The 17,542-nt window shown below is 34.4% G+C and overlaps 2 protein-coding genes across 2 annotated transcripts; one reads left to right on the forward strand and one right to left on the reverse strand.

Annotated features, from left to right (window-relative positions):
- Positions 1-5,183: 5,183 nt before the first annotated feature.
- Positions 5,184-9,402, reverse strand: LOC125830897 (protein JOKA2). Its single transcript, XM_049510076.1, is given in 8 exon segments — positions 5,184-5,510; positions 5,606-6,175; positions 6,257-6,406; positions 6,519-6,776; positions 6,861-6,984; positions 7,066-7,846; positions 7,849-8,425; positions 9,132-9,402. Coding segments are annotated over 8 exon segments (2,586 nt in total). The 5' UTR covers positions 9,162-9,402; the 3' UTR covers positions 5,184-5,414.
- Positions 9,403-12,014: 2,612 nt separating this feature from the next.
- Positions 12,015-13,959, forward strand: LOC125831082 (uncharacterized). Its single transcript, XM_049510273.1, has 3 exons — positions 12,015-13,182; positions 13,240-13,289; positions 13,531-13,959. Exons 1-3 carry the CDS (start codon positions 12,015-12,017, stop codon positions 13,957-13,959), a joined length of 1,647 nt encoding a protein of 548 aa, XP_049366230.1.
- Positions 13,960-17,542: the final 3,583 nt, after the last annotated feature.

Genomic DNA, 17,542 nt, shown 5'->3' on the forward strand with positions numbered 1-17,542 from the left:
AGAGAACTACTCTCTAGTGGAATTATCATAATTGACTATGTAAAGTCAAAGGATAATGTGACGGATCCACTTATAAAAGGCCTAACTAGAGAGGAAGTTGATAGATTATCCAAGGGAATGAGACTATGGCCGAGGACAAGTCATTGTGGCGGTAACTTTACCTAGAAGACTGGAGATCCCAAGATTTAGGTTCAAGGAGATCAAACAAAGTCATTGATGACGGTTCAACATTGTCAAAATATTTTTTTTATGGTTCATTCTCATGATAAGACAATGTTCAGTAATAAGGATAAAGGCATTAGGACTTTTTAATGGTTTCTAAGTTTGATACAGGGTATATCAAATTGTGTATCTATGGAATAACACATTTAGAAATCACATATATAAATGTGAAGTGTAAGCCGCTTCAAGGAGAATTCGATAAGGCCAATTCTCTACGCACTTATAAAACAAGACGTGTTCATGGCTGAAACGAACAAAACAATGAGAACCAAAACAATTCAAGGGTTGATTGTGTGACTTATGTTGTCTAGGTATACACCAAAGCTCGACGGTTCAAAGATATCAAATCTATCGATTGACCGAGTATATCCGATATATGTTCACTATGGAAAGTTCAAAGGGAAACCCACTTATCCAGATGCAATCAATCCTTACTTATGAATCACACAGTTTTTCATGCATATGTTTTAACAATAGTCATTCCCTATTCATGTAGAGGATTATATTGTTGGGTTTTAAAGGTGTGAACAGGAAATGAAGAGTTGTGACTCTCCTAAAGGGTTGTGACTTTTATGAAAGGTTGTGTCCTTTCTAAAGGGTTGTGACCGTTTGGAAGGTTGTGTCTTTTCCAAAGTGTTGTGACCTTTCTGAAAGGTTGTCTTCTTTCCAAAGGGTTGTGACCTTTACCCTTTGTTGGCTATAAATAAAGAGGCTTTCTCTCATTTTCTGCATCGAATTCTTCCCTTCTTTTGCATACATTTCTTACAAAACAAAATCGATCGATCGTGTCTGTGTGTGTGATTCGTTGCTGTCATTTTGAGTTCATTGAAATTATCGAAGTTTGAGGTACCGCTACTTCTTTAATGGTTAATCCGTTTTATCTTAGGAGGAATTAATCTGCAACCTCGGGTACTTGAGAGGATTAAATTTCTTAAGGACACACAGTGAGTTTTGTGGACTCGGATAGTTCTTTGTGTTTTTATTTTCATCTTTTATTATTTCTGATTTGCTAATTTGAATACAGGAAATAACACGTGTTTTATAATTGTAACATGAATTTACTAATCTATTTTAAGATGTATAAGAATAGTTTGATTAGTTTCTTGCTTCTCTGATGATTTAAGAAATTAGCTTTATTTGTCTTTTCACTTCAAGTGTTTATTCACTTGGCAACGAGAAAAATGTTAACCTGTTGATATAGTTTCCCTGGGGTATTATACATAAATGTACCCTTTAACTTGACCTCATTTCACATTTATGCCCTCCAACTTCGGGGTGTGCACAAATAGACATGTAAACTTGTATAAAGTTGAACAAATAGATGCATGAATCCTACGTGGCATAATACATGTAGGACACCACATAGGACACAAATTATCATGTAGGATGGGTTTGTCTATTTGTTCAATTTTATATGAGTGTGTCTGCTTGTACCCACCAAAAGTTTAAGGGCATAAATGTGAGTTGAGGTCAAGTTAAAGGACATATTTATGTATTATGTCTTTCCCCGATGATTCTATCTTTGGTGGCAAATATTTGAATTACATTCCCCTTCCAATGTTTGTGGTGACAATATTATTCAACATTAGTGGTGTCCTAAGAATTCAAGCTTTGAACCACTTTAATAGAAGGAAAGCATCTGATTAATTTTTTCTGTTAATTTTCCTTTTGTGAGAAATTTTAGCTGCTAAGCAACTAATTAAATCTTTGTGGAAACAGAAAAGGTTGTGTAAATAATGTTTAAAAATCTATTGACTAGCTAAGTTTACTTTGTCGGACAAAACCAGCTAAAATAATCTTTTAATTCTCTTTATCTGAATTATTTGTCATATATACATCAAGCTCTTGAAATTGTCCAGAAAGAACATTTGTGCAACATCATTAACTCGTTTCTTGTTCCAATATATACTAGTATGATATTAGCTGCTGTTACGATGTTCAATCATTTAAACTCATCTATCGCGGTTCTCTTCGTCCTCAAACCAGCAATTTTGCGGGTCTGCATCTGTTTTAATACTACTAGATCATATTTCTACATCTTTGGTTACTTTTCCACCTATAGATTTGTCTTATTGAATCTTGCTCGTCATCTCTTTTGACATGACTAGAGTCTAGAGAGACCTTGCACTCATCAGCTTAGCTTGTGGTAGTTAATAGTTAGACTATGGCAATAATTAAGGATCAATACTAAGAAGAGATGCCGAAAAAAGGCTTCAATATAATCTGGTGCAAAGTTAGTAGACCTGGTGAAAGCAAAGTCAAGCTGAAGTAATATATTTTATTCTGATAATTATATGTGAAGGCAAAAGATACAAAGCCTTAGATCAGAAAAGATAAGTTAGACACAAAACTATATTAGATAGACCAAATCAAACGTACAAATGTACTGATCAACTCTAATGGATACAACAAACATGAAATTCTTCTTTTGGAAAGCAAACTGATTGTTAGACAGACATGTATACTACGTAGATTATTGAAGAAAAGTGGGTGCTAATAAGAAGGAAACCCTTTAAGCTGACACTTTGTAAGTCCTCCATTTGTGAAGCATAAAACCAGTGGGCTTCTCTTTATCATTCTTGTTTGAGTCTGCGAACTGAACCTTCTTCTGTGACTCCGCAGCTTGGTTCTTCTGACGATTCACTAGTCCTTTGTTATTTAATTTGTTTTTGAAAACAGAGAAGACACTGGGGTAGAGAGGAATATCAGGGTGCATTGTTGGAGATTTCTCCATTCTTTTAATATGATCCAGGTATTCGTCATCCGAATTACTAATTGATTGCCAATACTGGTTGGAACTCATCTTTTCTTGATTTACTCAAGGTAACTAACTACCCCTTAGCTTGTTTGTGCAGAGTATTTTGCTGCTTGATCAACAGATTGATTTACTCAAGTAACTAACCCTTAGCTTGTTTGTGCTGATTATTTTGCTGCTTGATCAACAGATTTAAAGGCACAAACACACAGCGTAAAATATTCCAAAGTGATAAATGCTGAGAGTTGCAATTGAATCTGATTCGTTCTCATCGGTACTCTGTATCCAACCATTGATATTTCCGCAAAGAATCAAAAGGGTTTACTTTTTTTGGGAATAGATTTCATTAGACACTTTGAGGCATTGTTGCAAGCATTTACCAAAACACAAGCAAATCCTGTTTCACATTTTTACACTTTGGGCATTTGAAAGAGGAGAGTGATCCATTCGTCAACGGGAAGCTTCTGAAAAACGCATCGGATGGTGCAGACGAACCGACTAACTTCTGCTCAGATACTTATTTGTATCAGGAAATTCATTACATATGTCTAAATATTGCGGATTAGTAACTAAAACAAATTATGGATTAGATGACAAGTTCGAAACTTATAAACTTTAAATTCTCCTGTCATTTCATATTAAAATGCGAATTAATATCATTTAACAATAGAATGACATGCTTGAGAACTAATTGGCTGGGTGTAAACTATGTAAGGAGAAGTTTTTCCCTATGTAAACTTTCAAGTTAATATCTTCTAGGGTTGTACAAAATCGAATCGAAAACTGAATCAAATCAAAAATTGAGTCAAATTGGAAAAAAAATCCGATTAATGGTTTGGTTTGACTTGGTTTGGTATTGAAAAAAAAAAACTGACTATACTTGGGTTGATTTGGTTTTAACTAAAAAAAGTCCACCCGAGACCAAACTAACCCGGCATTGTATATATAATTTTAAAAATTTATGTTATACATAAAAGTATTTACTTTGACGTAATTTCTAAATATTACGTGTAAGTTTTCATAATTTTTATCTTTTAATATGTTTTTTCAAGTTTTTTGAGACTTAGAATTTTGAATAGTTCAATAAAGGTTATAGTCCATAGATATTAGTAACTCTAATAAAGCTCAATTCGAAATCAAATCAATACTATGCTAACAAAATAAATTAATTCAACACTAAAAATGACAATAATGTTGAATATTTGTTCTTTAGTTTTACATTGGTTTAGACATTTAAAATACATAATTTAATTTTAATTTTTCTTTAATATTTAATTATGTAACTAATACTTATTAGATTTATTTTAGCATGATTTAGTACTTTTAAATTATGATCATTTTCATTATGACTTTGCAATATTTATTTTATATGATGATTTCATTATTATTTTTTATTGAATATTTTAGTGTCATCACTCATCTCATATTTTGTGTTATTTTTTTTAAGAAACACCTTAGTTCTATTTTGATTGGACTGAAAAAATATTTGGAGCATCAGTTATTATTTGTTTGTATGCATACTTTACCGGAAAAATCCAAAAACCTGAAAAAATCTGAGGTTTATCAGTTTGGTTTGATTTAAATATTTGACACAATAATTTGGTTTGATATTTGAAAAACTCTCGAACCAACCCGAGGTTGAAAAACCCGAAAAAACTCAAATTTTATTAGTTTGGTTTGATTTATAAATTTAAATTTTTTTTACACAAATGGTGTGGTTTGATATTTAAAATATCCGAACCAACCTGATCATATACACACCTAATATCTTCCATGGTTACTCAGGAAAGGAGCTTTATTGCAGAAAGTTGCTCAATTTTCATGTTTACTCCAAAAGTCACTTTTGAAGTAAAAAAGAAAACTAAGTGATTTTTCTATGATAAAAACTCCTTAGTTGAATGTCCGGGGAGATATTAACTCAGTAAACTCCCATCCTAATGTTGCCCATCTTTTCAAAGAAAGGCAAAATTAGTCTCTTATTTCAAGCATGTGTGGTATAATTGTTTTAGGATTGTAGAAGAGTTAAGTGATTAATTCATTTCTTCTACCTTGATTTGAGAATGCTCAATCGTAGGCAAGGGCATAGGGCAGAAGTAGCAAGACCGCGCAATACGAATACATAGCTTAGTGTTCATGATGGTTAGATATTAGATAGATGCCTTACTCTTTTTAACAGGAAGGTAAAAATTCTCTTGGTGGCTATTAGGAAGAACATTCATATTCATTAAAAAACTACATACCACATGTTTCCAGATACGACTACTACCATAGAGTATTATATTACATAGCTAGTTCAAGTAATGACATAACTTAAAGGAGTTTGTCGAATCATAGTCGACGAGCAGTAGCCAAAACATAGTAGACACACAGTAGCATCCTACCATTTATTCATAACCAAACTATATCCATCACACGATAGGACATACATATATATCTTCTACTGCTCTCCAGCAATAAGATCCATCACAACACGCTTGATGCTTCCGTTGTTCTTCTTCAGCAGCTTCTTGTTCATTTCCTTGTCACAAAAACCCTGCATTCACAAAATTGCTTATAGTCGACCTAGGGGAATTATTTCTTGCACAAGAAACAGGAGGAAAATTATCTTTGACGTCTAAATTAACCTACCATCTCCTTCAGCTCTTCAAGGATAGGATCCCACTCAGCAACACCACAGAGATCATCAACTGACTGTTCCAAATCATACTCATTCTTCCTCAAGATCTCTTTGTTCAGATCTACCTGCTTGAAACCCATTTCCTCCAACTCCTGGAGGAGAGACATCTCAACTTCGAAATTTCCTCTAGCATCCTGGAGCGGTGTCTGCATAGCTACAGCAGCTGATGGTTGCATGGAAGAGTCCGCTGATGGTTTCTCAGCTAAATCAATAACTGGATATGAAATTGGTGAACCAGAAGCAGATGGAGAACTTGACTTGTCACCAAAACCAACTAACAAGCTATCATTAATTGGAAACTTTGCCTCCTGCTCCTTGTTTTGGTTTACTTCAGCCACTGAATCAACCAACTCCATTGTGCTGGAGCTCTTAGGCTCAGGAAGGACATTCTGAGGTTCTGAATTCACATTTATAATATCAGGTCCAGACACACCACTGCCGGCAGGCGGTAAATTCAAGTTTAACCCCTGAAAAGCTTCATGGACCAACCCCTTTTTTGGCAGGCATAATAAAGCATCAACCTGCATGAACAAGGACGGGACATTCTTAATATCAAAATTAGATCAACATCAAGGATATCAAGGCAACCAAAACTCACTGACCTGGATAAGCACCCATACACGCTGGCCAAATTTCTGTCCTGAAGCCGAAGCCAACCTCCAGTAGGATATGTACCTGCCAGGATGCTCAGGAGCAGTAAAATCAACCGCCACATCAAGTTCCTGGTCAACAGCCAAGCCAGCTGTAGATATCTGCAATGCATATGACACCAGATCGTGAAAACTTCCCAGAGTAATTGTTCAGCAACTGTCAACAACAAGGAATTACAAGCACAAGAAACTAATTTCTCGTAGAATTTCTCACCTCTAATTCAACAGAGAATCTATCACTTAATTTATCACCGCCAATCCAAACGAGTTGAGTTCCTTGAGGCCAAACGAGATTACCATTGTTCTTCATTCTCCAGATCTTGGTAAATTGAGTCAAGGGGGCCATGATGGTTCCATCCAGGACATTGACATCCTGTATGAAGCGGCTGTCCAGCTTCGGCCGACCTGCTTTCAACCCAAAGCCTCGAATGATTTGTGGGACAGTTGGGGGACGGGGACGCAACCTCCCATGCTGTAAGACGCCACAAACGATAGGAGTTAATAGAGGAGAAAAAGAGAGAGATTCCATGAGAATTTGGGCAAATGACTCATTTACCAGATCATGTAAACCCTTGAAAGACCAGGGATTCGGGTAAGTTAGAGGACGATCCATTCTGATGTAATCAGCATCATTTCCCATTTCAGCAAAACATATGCTGCAGAGATCATAGTTCTCCTTCCTACATGAGCATAGGATGGCTATATCATCTAATGTCAGCTCAGATAAAAACAACAAATAAATACAATAACAGGGTCCTTACACTTTAGATATGAACCTAGGTCCAGTTATCGGATGAACCCCACAACCATCACAGCGAACACCTTTATGGAAAATAGTCCCAGTCCCATCACTGTGATTATGGCTCCTTTTAAGTGGGACCTCAAAAGAGAAGTTCTGAGGTGGAATAGGGTTATTTACTGTTGGCACCCCAGAAAACGGACACGCATTCACAGGAATCAGTGGAGATAGATGACGTACAGCAGGTCTGAAGCCATCATACGGCATCTTCATTGAACTGCCACTGGAACCTGCATTATGGGAATCATTAACATTTACGGTGTTCAGGTGAACTAGATGTGAAGGAGTGAAGCCATCATAAGGCATGTTGATTGAACTGCCACTGGAATCTGCACTAGGGGAATCCCAGTTGCATTGTTTCACTTTACTAGAACTTGCAGAGCCACCCAAATCAACCGGCTTAGCTACTGGATGTCCCTTGCTGGGCTGCTCATCAGAAGTCTTTTCTGGTGGAATAGGCAAGTTTCTCACATATGTATAGCCAATAGTCCTTCCGTCAAGACTGCGAACATCAAATTTCTTATCCTTCTCCAAACTGTTTACCAGCGAAGTCTGAGCTTTAGAACCTTTGAATGATGATGACAGAGCTTCAGTTCGATCACCTTCCAAAGTTTCTGATTTAGATACTAGCTTGACTGAGGCATCTACGGCTTCATTGGAGGCCTTAGGTTTTGGTTCACCATGTAATGCTGTGAGAGGCCCATTCTTCTTTGGGGATGACTCTCCAATTTTGACATTTGGCATCCCCCATCAGCACTCATAGTATTTCCTTTAGATATGCCACTACAGGAGCCAGCTTCTTTGACAGGCTGAGACCCTGAAGCCTGATTTTGGTAGTAAGATAGCCCCATCTCAGACATAGCATCAACAAGCTCAGCAAGGATGGGAGCAGAGGATGAGGCCGATGCAGTCATATCAGAACAGACCTTCATCACAGATTCACGCAGAGGTTCTGGAATGTACTTGAGAACGTCAGAAACACGGGAATTCAAGTTTAGGAATGGAGGCTGGACCCGAGGTGATCGTAAAGGGGTAGAATTTCCACTAGATCTAGCTGAAGCTCTGCCGCTTCTTTCGCCAGCATTCAACCTCGCAGATATTCTCAAGGGATTCAGGTCCTGCCTCATTACATCCTGCAGATCCTCATCATCAACAAGTGTGACTACATCCCCATCCTCATCGATATATGTTAGTGTGAGTTCAGCATCATGAGCGAAATTGAAAAGTTGAATAATCTTGTCTCTCAATCCACCAATGTCAAGATCAAGTTTCTCATTGATGACACAAGCATTGAACCGTCTGAGTGTCTCTTCATACTTGACCTGCAAATAATGAAAGGTGATAAAGTAGGCCACACAAAAGAGAGGTAACCCCAAACCCAACTCAGAAGCTCTGTCATAGCTCAGCAAAAATTATCATTTCACAAGTTGAAAAACCAGTGGTCAATAAAGTAGGTTCTGATGTCTCATATTCAACTCCTAGCGGAAGCAAAAACATTTAGTTATTTCCTCTAATTTGTCCTCAGTCTTAGCAGACAGCGTTACCTGCTCCCTGAGCTTGGTAGGATGCTCGGGTACACGGTTATCAAATATAAAGAACACATAACAAGAAATTCATGTTCTCAAAAAACTACTATGATGTATAGAAATGTAAATAGTCCTTACAAAATTGAAAGTTCCACCACCCGCAAAACTTAAAATTATACATGGGATTCAATTCCACCAAAAAAAAAAACAAGAAACAATTCGCCCAGCCCAAATCAACACGGGAAGACAGAAAAAGTCCTAAAATCTAACTCTACCAACAACAAATTTCTACAAAAAAAAAATAAATATTTTGCATGTGTAAAGTAGAATGACTTTGAATAAACAGCAATTCTTAAAACTGGATAAGCACAAATAATCGTAAAGTTCTCATATATTTAGCACTTAAACAAACATTACATCAAATTCGAAACTAAGTAACATAAATTAGCAACAAAAAAAGGTGACAAATTTATAAATAACAAAAAAAAACAGAAAATCTAACCTTGATCACAATAGATGACTCCATAGCCATGGCTAGGTAGAGTGAGATTTCAGTATACAATCGAGTAGAGATTATCGTTCCAGGTAAGCCCGCAGAACCTTTTTAAGTACGAAATCAGTATATAGATACGATATAAAACAGATGATAACAAAACCCTAACCCTAGAAATTGAAGAAGAACAATTCAACAGAGTATAGAGCGATAAAAACGGTGAAACAGAAGCAGGAGAAGAAGAAGATAGTAATCTCACGCAATGAATCCACGCGTAACCGTAAGCCGCGCTTCTCTCACTGGAAAACACAAACGTTTTGTGTAGAACTATCGCTTTTTATACTACCTTTTGTGGACAAGCTCCGATATTTCTTTGGCCTTTTTTTATTATTAAAATTTATTTCTTGCTTCCAAAGAAATCCACTGCGCTAAGGAACTAAAAAGTCTTCTATGTCACATCCGAACGGATAACAATCTGTTTTTGCGAGAACATGATATATAGAGTGTGGCCGAGGAATGAACATGGTATGACGTAGTAAAATCGAAAACTTTTTAAATAATTTTGACATGTCATAGATTTTAAAAGAAATATTTATTTTTTTAAAATAAATTTATACTATTAGTTTTAAAATTTATTAAAAATACACATGAGTTTGTATTATAATTTTATAATGAAAATGTTCTGTAAAAAGTCATGACAACGAACATAATTAATACTTATGAAACTAAAAAAAAAAGGAAGAATACAAAAGGAAAATACTATTGATTTGTACATGAAAAAATATTACTACTTGTAATTCAAAGTGACTTCATAGATCAAGTTCATATAAAAATTGTATAAAATATGTATATAACCGTGTAAAATTTGTACAAAAAATTAGAAATGGAATTTAGAAGAAAACTATAAATTGATGGGTGTTTTAATAAAATATAAAAGTTTGGGGTAATTTTTAAAAAAATTCAAATATCAAAACTTGAGAACTTTGGATATTTGTTAAATATATTTGCCAAGTTATGACAAATTATATGACCAAACACTAGTTTTTAGATTATTTTTTTCTCAAGTATATTTATGGCCAAACACTGCCTTTATTTAGTAATTTTAGCTTTAAATTTGTACAAAGGCATAATATATAAATGTGTATTTTAATTTGTTGTTAGTTATTGTTTATACTTGTCAAGTTTTGATGTATATTAATAAATATTTTAAATTTATATAGAGTTAAATAGATAGACAAACATATTTTACGAAGTATAACACTTGAAAAATATCATTTAGGATATAAATTGTCACGTAAAATGGGAACTTCAACAACTTTTTATAAACATCAAATCAAATAAAGAAAAATTTAAATATATATCAAATACCATATTAAATATCATATTATTGAAGTTACAGTATCAAATTTTGAGATTTCAATACTAGTTCAGAGTGTCCAATAGGTAACTTAGGCTGAAATCAGATAAGTTAGAATGAATTTGAACTAAAAACCAAGTTGGGTCATGATCTGATTAAAATCATTTTAAAATTAATTAAAAATAAATTAAATTATAATTCAATTTAACCCTTTTAATCTACTAATATGGACTACTAATATAAAAAAAAATCAATACGTATACTAATATAATTCATTGAAAAAGATTTGTTATAATTGCATAACATTTTAGTTAAAAATTAGTGAAGATTATACTCCTTTTATTTTAATTTGTTTCTCCTACTTTTTTTTAATTCATTTTAAAAACATTTTATTTTTTCTGACAAATTTTTAATTTTTTTTTCACATGCCATATTTAAGAGCACGAAATTAAAAAAAAAATCATATTCTAAATATTTTTAATTTAAAAAATCACATATTCAAAAAAAATTATTTTAAATTTTTTTATATCAAATTAAAACAGATGAAGCAAAATATTAATCAATACTGAAAATCCGATTGAAAGACAATTATCGAAACAAAAATAGAGAACTCAAATTTGAACTAAGTTATCACATCCTACATCTTAAGATTCAACTTTGATCATCACATCAAGTATCACCAATCTAAATAACCATAAAAAAATAAAATCAGAGAAAACATGTATGCTAAAAACCATAAGAATTTAAAGTTAAAATTACTATAAATTCAAATATTAACCAAGATTCAAGTCTAAATAAGTACACCAAAGGAAAACAAGAAATCCTCAATTCATTCCATAAAAAAATTCCATCTTTAGCAAAAAGAGAATTATTGGTGAAGAAGAAAATTCAAGCCATCTAGCAAAAGTATAAAGCAGATTGAAGTTAGTGATTCAATTGAACTAAGCTGATAATTATTTTTTTAAAATGAATTATGCTTGGTTAAAATATAGTTTAATTTTAAATTACTTTGTGATCAAATCATAATAATTTAAACGAATTAAATAAGTCATTTACTTTTAAACTTATCTTAAGAAGTCTAGTACTTGAATGGATGTGTGGGCTAAATAAATCAATGAACAGTTTTGGTCCTAATGAATATATAAGTGGAGATCCAAATCTAAAGTGAAAAAGTATTCATAGTGTTAAAATAAGTATTGCAAATAATTAGTTGGTTAGTGAGTTTGTTAAGTCAGTTAGAGGTTGTTTAATTACTGCTGATTAGTTAGACATTGTATATAAATAGTAACTCATTGTATATGATGAACTAAGTCGGTTAAATCAATTCATTGTTATATTCCCTTTTCTTCTTCCCTCTTTCTACAAACTGCTCTCAAATGGCTAGATGATAACATTCAACATGGTATCAGAGCAACAGGCTATTACGGAGATCTAGCTAATACAGAGAGCACAAATTCCACTGCAAAATTGGAAGAACAGTTGAACGCCAACCTTAGATTTTTTCTGCAAATCAGCTCACCGGAGAAGATCGAAGAATGGTGAATACAGTCGTGTCATCGGAGGAGCAAAATACTCCAAATCGAGAGCAAATTCACAAGTTTACTGACATTCATCCCAGAAATCCTCTATACCTTCATCCGTCTGATACTCCAGATAGCATTTTAGTCTCTCAACAGCTTACTGGTATTGAAAACTATACTGGTTGGAGTAATTCTATGAAAGTAGCACTTTTAGCAAAAACTAAAATTGGATTCATTGATGGAAAGTGTTGCAAGGCTGATTACAAAGGAGATCTAGAACATGAGTGGGAGAGGTGTAATGCTTTTGTATTATCGTGGATTACCAATTCAGTTTCGAAAGAACTGGTAAATGGATTGATGTTTTCATCCAACGCACATAGTGTCTGGAAGGATCTAAAGGAAAAATTTGATAAAAGTAATTTGACTAGAATATATCAACTGCATCGTGAAATCAGCACCATGAGTCAAGGTACCTTTACTGTTTCTGAATATTATTCTAGATTAAGAAACCTTTGGGACGAATATGTGTCACTAGTTCTTTTACCAGCATGTGAATGTGACAAATATAGAGTTTATGCAGAACATATGGATAGACAAAAACTTATGCAGTTTTTAATGGGACTTAGTGATAGCTTCGCTCAGCCGAGAAGCCAGATTCTTATGACTATTCCTAGTCCAAGCTTGAATCAAGCTTACAATATGATAATGCAAGATGAGAGCCAAAAAATGCAGTCTAGCATGATATCTAACTATGTGTTGCCTTTGAAAAAATTGGATGTTCATGATCCTACTGTTTTAGCTTCAGTACAAAGCAACAAATTCCAACCAGACACAGGAGGATTATACTGTGATCACTGTCATCTAAGAAACTATACAAGAGCTAATTGTTATAGGTTGATTGGCTATCCACAAAATTACAAGTTCCAAAGGAAGAAAGGTGTTGATGATAGGGGCTACAGGGGACAGAACTATGCTAATAATAGGGTACAAAATTCTGAGGGTAATAGAAGAGCTCAGGTCAATAAGGTGAATTGTGTTGAAGGCCTTGACATGGGAAGAAACCCTGCTGCTAACATTCCACATTTTCAGCTTGCACCATGTTTTACTGTTGATCAATACAATCATTTGATGAAATTAATTGATAAAGAATCTTCATCACAAGAGCCTGTTGCCAACATGGCAGGTATACATCATAACCTTTCCTCAACATTCAGTACACTCAATTCTTGTTTTCCTACAGGTGATGATGCAACTCCTTGGATTATGGACACTGGAGTCACTCATCATATGGTCTCTAGTTTGGATACACTACTTCATCCAACTCTTTCCTTCAAACTCTAACCAAGTACATTTGCTAAATGGTCAAACCACCCTAGTCACTCACACTGGATCTGCTTCACTTTTTACCAATACTGAAGTGAAAAATGTCCTTTATCTTCCTCATTTTACTTACAATTTATTATCCATTTCCAAACTCACAAAGGAATTGAATTGTTGTGTCTGTTTCTATCCTGATTTCTATTTTTTTCAGGACCTCTGCAATGGCAAGGTGAGGGGGATTGGTAAGGAAGCAGAAGGTCTCTACATACTTCCATCCACCAAGAAACCATCACCTGCCACTATTCTCCAACATTCTTCTGCATTACATGCATCATCTTCTTTACCAGATGTAGCTTCCATCTGGCATCAGAGACTTGGTCATGCTCCTAATATTGTACTGCAGAAGATTGCATCTCTGAAGCCTCATATGCAAAGTTCAGTTTTTCCTTCTTGTCCTATATGTCCTCTTGCGAGACAAACTAGACTCTTTTTTCCCTCTAGTAATAAGAAAACTGTATCCCATTTTGAACTACTTCACATGGATGTTTGGGGACTTTTTAAGCAATGCACTTATAATGGTCATAGATTTTTCCTTACTATTGTTAATGACTTGGATTTTCCTGTTACGATTCAAAAGTGAAGTTGTTACTTTTATTACAGCCTTCTTAACTCTCATTAAAACTCAATTTTCAGCTTTTGTCAAAACAATTAGGTCTGATAATGGTCTTGAATTTGTCAACACCCAATGCAACAGTCTTTTTTCTTCTCTTGGTATAATTCATCAAACCACTTGTGTCCATACTCCTCAGCAATATGGCATTGCTGAGAGAAAGCACAGACATCTCCTTGAGATAGCCCGAGCCCTCAGATTTCAGGCTCATGTGCCCTTAAAGTTTTGGGGAGAATGTGTACTTACAACCACCTTTCTCATCAATCGACTTTCCTCTTCTATTTTCGGGGGCAAATCACCTTATGAACTCTTTCACAAAAAAGTTCCCCTCATCAATCATTTGAAAGTGTTTGACTGCCTTTGTTATGCCACAAACACAGGTCCGTCAGATAAATTCTCTCCCAAAGCCATTCCATCTGTGTTCATGGGTTACTCTGACACTCAGAAAGGTTAAAACTATATAACATTGCTTCAGGTTCTTTTTTTGTCAGTAGGGATGTTTCTTTCAGGGAATCTATTTTTCCCTTCAAACATCCTAAATACACATTTTTGGATTCTGCTCCTCCATCTTATACCTATTTCTTTCCTCCTTCACAGTCTGCTTTTCCACATCTCACTGATGATTGCTTCCCCTCTCCTGCTTCATCTACTACTTCCACCAGTTCTTCACCACATTCCTCACCTTCCTTATTACCTGATACAGTTCCTGCTCCTTCTACTTCCATTTCTCCTCATGTAATTCCTAAGAGAAGGTCATCTAGATCAGTAAACCTCCTATATGGCACATTGATTATGCCATCACCTCCACAACTCCTTATCCCATTTCATCTTCTATTTCATATACAACTGTCAACTCTTCATATCAATCTTATCTTTCAACTTTTTCTTCTTTTGTTTCTGAGCCTTCCTCTTTTGATTAAGCTGCCCAACATAGTGGTTGGATCTAGGCTATGGACCAAGAAATTCAAGCTCTCGGTGATAACCATACTTGGGAGATTGTTGATTTGCCTGCAGGTAAGACTCCTATTGGATGTAAATGGGTGTACAAAGTTAAGTACAAGGCTGATGGGAGTGTCGAAAGGCTCAAGGCCAGACTTGTGGCTAAAGGCTTCACCCAACAAGAGGGACTTGATTATCATGATACATTCTCTCATGTTGTAAAAATGGTGACTGTAAGATGCGTCATTGCCTTAGCTGCTCAGTTTAATTGGTCTCCTTTACAGATGGATGTATACAATGCCTTCCTCCAAGATGACCTCTTTGAAGAAGTTTATATGACTCTACCACCTGGTTTCGGCAGCCAGAGGGAGACTAAGGTTTACAGGCTGCTTAAATCATTATATGGCTTGAAGCAAGCCAGCAGACAGTGGAATTTGAAACTCACCACTGCACTTACACAATCAGGCTTTACTCAAAGTAAATTAGACTATTTATTATTTACAAAAATAGATGTTATTTTGATCATTGGAAATGATGAGGGATTGATTCAAGAGGCCAAAGATACTTTGCATCATAACTTCAAAATAAAAGACTTAGGACAGTTAAGGTACTTCATTGGCATTGAGTTTGCAAGATCCAAGAGTGGAATATTGATGAATCAAAGGAGATATGCTTTAGAATTGGTGTCAGAATGTGGTCTAGCTGGAGGAAAAGGAACCACAACTCCTCTTGAACAAAATCAGAAACTCACAAGTCAGGAATATGATCATTGTTTCAACATTACAGATGATGAAGAATTAGAGGATAGAAGAGTGTATCAAAGGCTAATTGGGAAATTATTGTATCTAGCTATGACAAAGCCTGATATTTCCTTTGATGTACAACATCTAAGTCAATTCATGCATACTCCTAAAAAATCACATTATGATGCAACATTACATGTGGTGAGATACATTAAAAATCAGCCTGGTTTGGGATTGTTGATGAGCAGTAAGAAATCAGGAATGATCAATGCTTTTTGTGATGCAGACTGGGCATCATGTTTGTTGTCTAGAAAATCAGTGACAGGTTTTGGGATCAAACTTGGTGACTCTCTGATATCATGGAAATCAAAAACACAAAGCACAGTTTCAAGAAGCTCAGCAGAGGCAGAGTACAGGAGTATGGCAACAACAGTGGCAGAACTGGTTTGGCTGCAAGGTTTACTGCAGGAACTTGGAACACAAGTTGAATTACCTATGGAACTGCACTGTGACAATAAAGCTGCAATGCAAATTGCCTCCAATCTCATGTATCATGAACGTACAAAGCACATAGAGATAGATTATCAGTTTATTAGAGACAGGTTACAAGAAGGCATGATCAAGACAAAATATGTGGCAAGCAAGGAGCAGATGGCAGATATCTTCACCAAAGCACTTGGAAAACAACTACATAATGATATGTTGTTCAAGTTGGGAATGCTAGACATATTCCATCACCCAACTTGAGGAGGAGTGTTAAAATAAGTATTGTAAATAATTAGCTGGTTAGTGAGTTTGTTAAGTAAGTTAGAGGTTGATTAATTATTGTTGATTAGTTAGACATTGTATATAAATAGTGACTCATTGTGTATGATGAACTAAGTCGGTTAAATCAATTCACTGTTATATTCCCCTTTCTTCTTCCCTCTTTCTACAAACTACTCTCAAATGGCTAGATGATAACATTCAACACATAGTTCTAGTAATATTATTGATTATTTATTTGACGTTAAAGACATTCAAAAATTTATTTTTCCAACACTTTTTTAATCAGTGATAAGAATGAAGATTTTCATCCATTTTGATATTGAAATCAGATTTTTAAGATTGACAATGATCAAAAAAAATTTTTGAGTTAACTAAAAGCCTTAATTTACTGATGTTCGATTGGTCAGAATTTTATTTACCGCAGGAATTCGTTGTGCGGGTACATATCGAAATGGCCCTATAAGTTATGGTAAATAAAACCATGTCTATAATTTAACATACATTACGTTAAGAAAATGTATGTGTGAATAGTTTAGTTGGCGTGGTTATTTTAACAAAATTTGAAATAATAATATTTTTGACGGTCTAATTATTAATAAATTTTAATTTACATGATATTTGATTAAATATATTTATTTTTTATTAATTAAATCTACATTTTTTATCCATGATTTTTTATATAAAATTAACAAATTATTAATTATTATATTATTTATTTAATATATTATATTAATTTTGTATTATTACTTTATAGTTTAAAAATAATTAGTATAATTTAAAAATTGGCCAAAATATAAGATAGGGGAAGCAGCACTTTTAATCCCCTATTAACAGTAAAGTATAATTTTAGTTCTTATAATATATGGCAAAGTACAATTAGGATGTGTTGCGAAGAAAAAAAAATTTCTTGAACATTATTTTCTATTTCCTCCGTGTCTATTTATATGTCATCATTTTAGATTCTACTTCCCTTACCATTATACCTATATTTAGTATTCTATTGAAGTCAAATTTTCAATAAATGAGCATAAATTAATATATTTTAATTAATTAAATTGACCAATGAACATGAATTAATCATTTAGTTTACCTATGTTGGTCAC

Source organism: Solanum verrucosum, unplaced genomic scaffold (assembly GCF_900185275.1).
Source record: "Solanum verrucosum unplaced genomic scaffold, falcon-dt-bn FXZP01000049.1, whole genome shotgun sequence".
Classification (NCBI taxonomy): Eukaryota; Viridiplantae; Streptophyta; class Magnoliopsida; order Solanales; family Solanaceae; genus Solanum; species Solanum verrucosum.

Coding starts and splice junctions, on each gene's coding strand:
- LOC125831082 (XM_049510273.1), top strand. CDS start 12,015: ATGGTGAATACAGTCGTGTCATCGGAGGAGCAAAATACTCCAAATCGA. Junction 13,183..13,239: donor GCCTGTTGCCAACATGGCAG/GTATACATCATA, acceptor GTTTTCCTACAG/GTGATGATGCAACTCCTTGG. Junction 13,290..13,530: donor CTGGAGTCACTCATCATATG/GTCTCTAGTTTG, acceptor TATTTTTTTCAG/GACCTCTGCAATGGCAAGGT.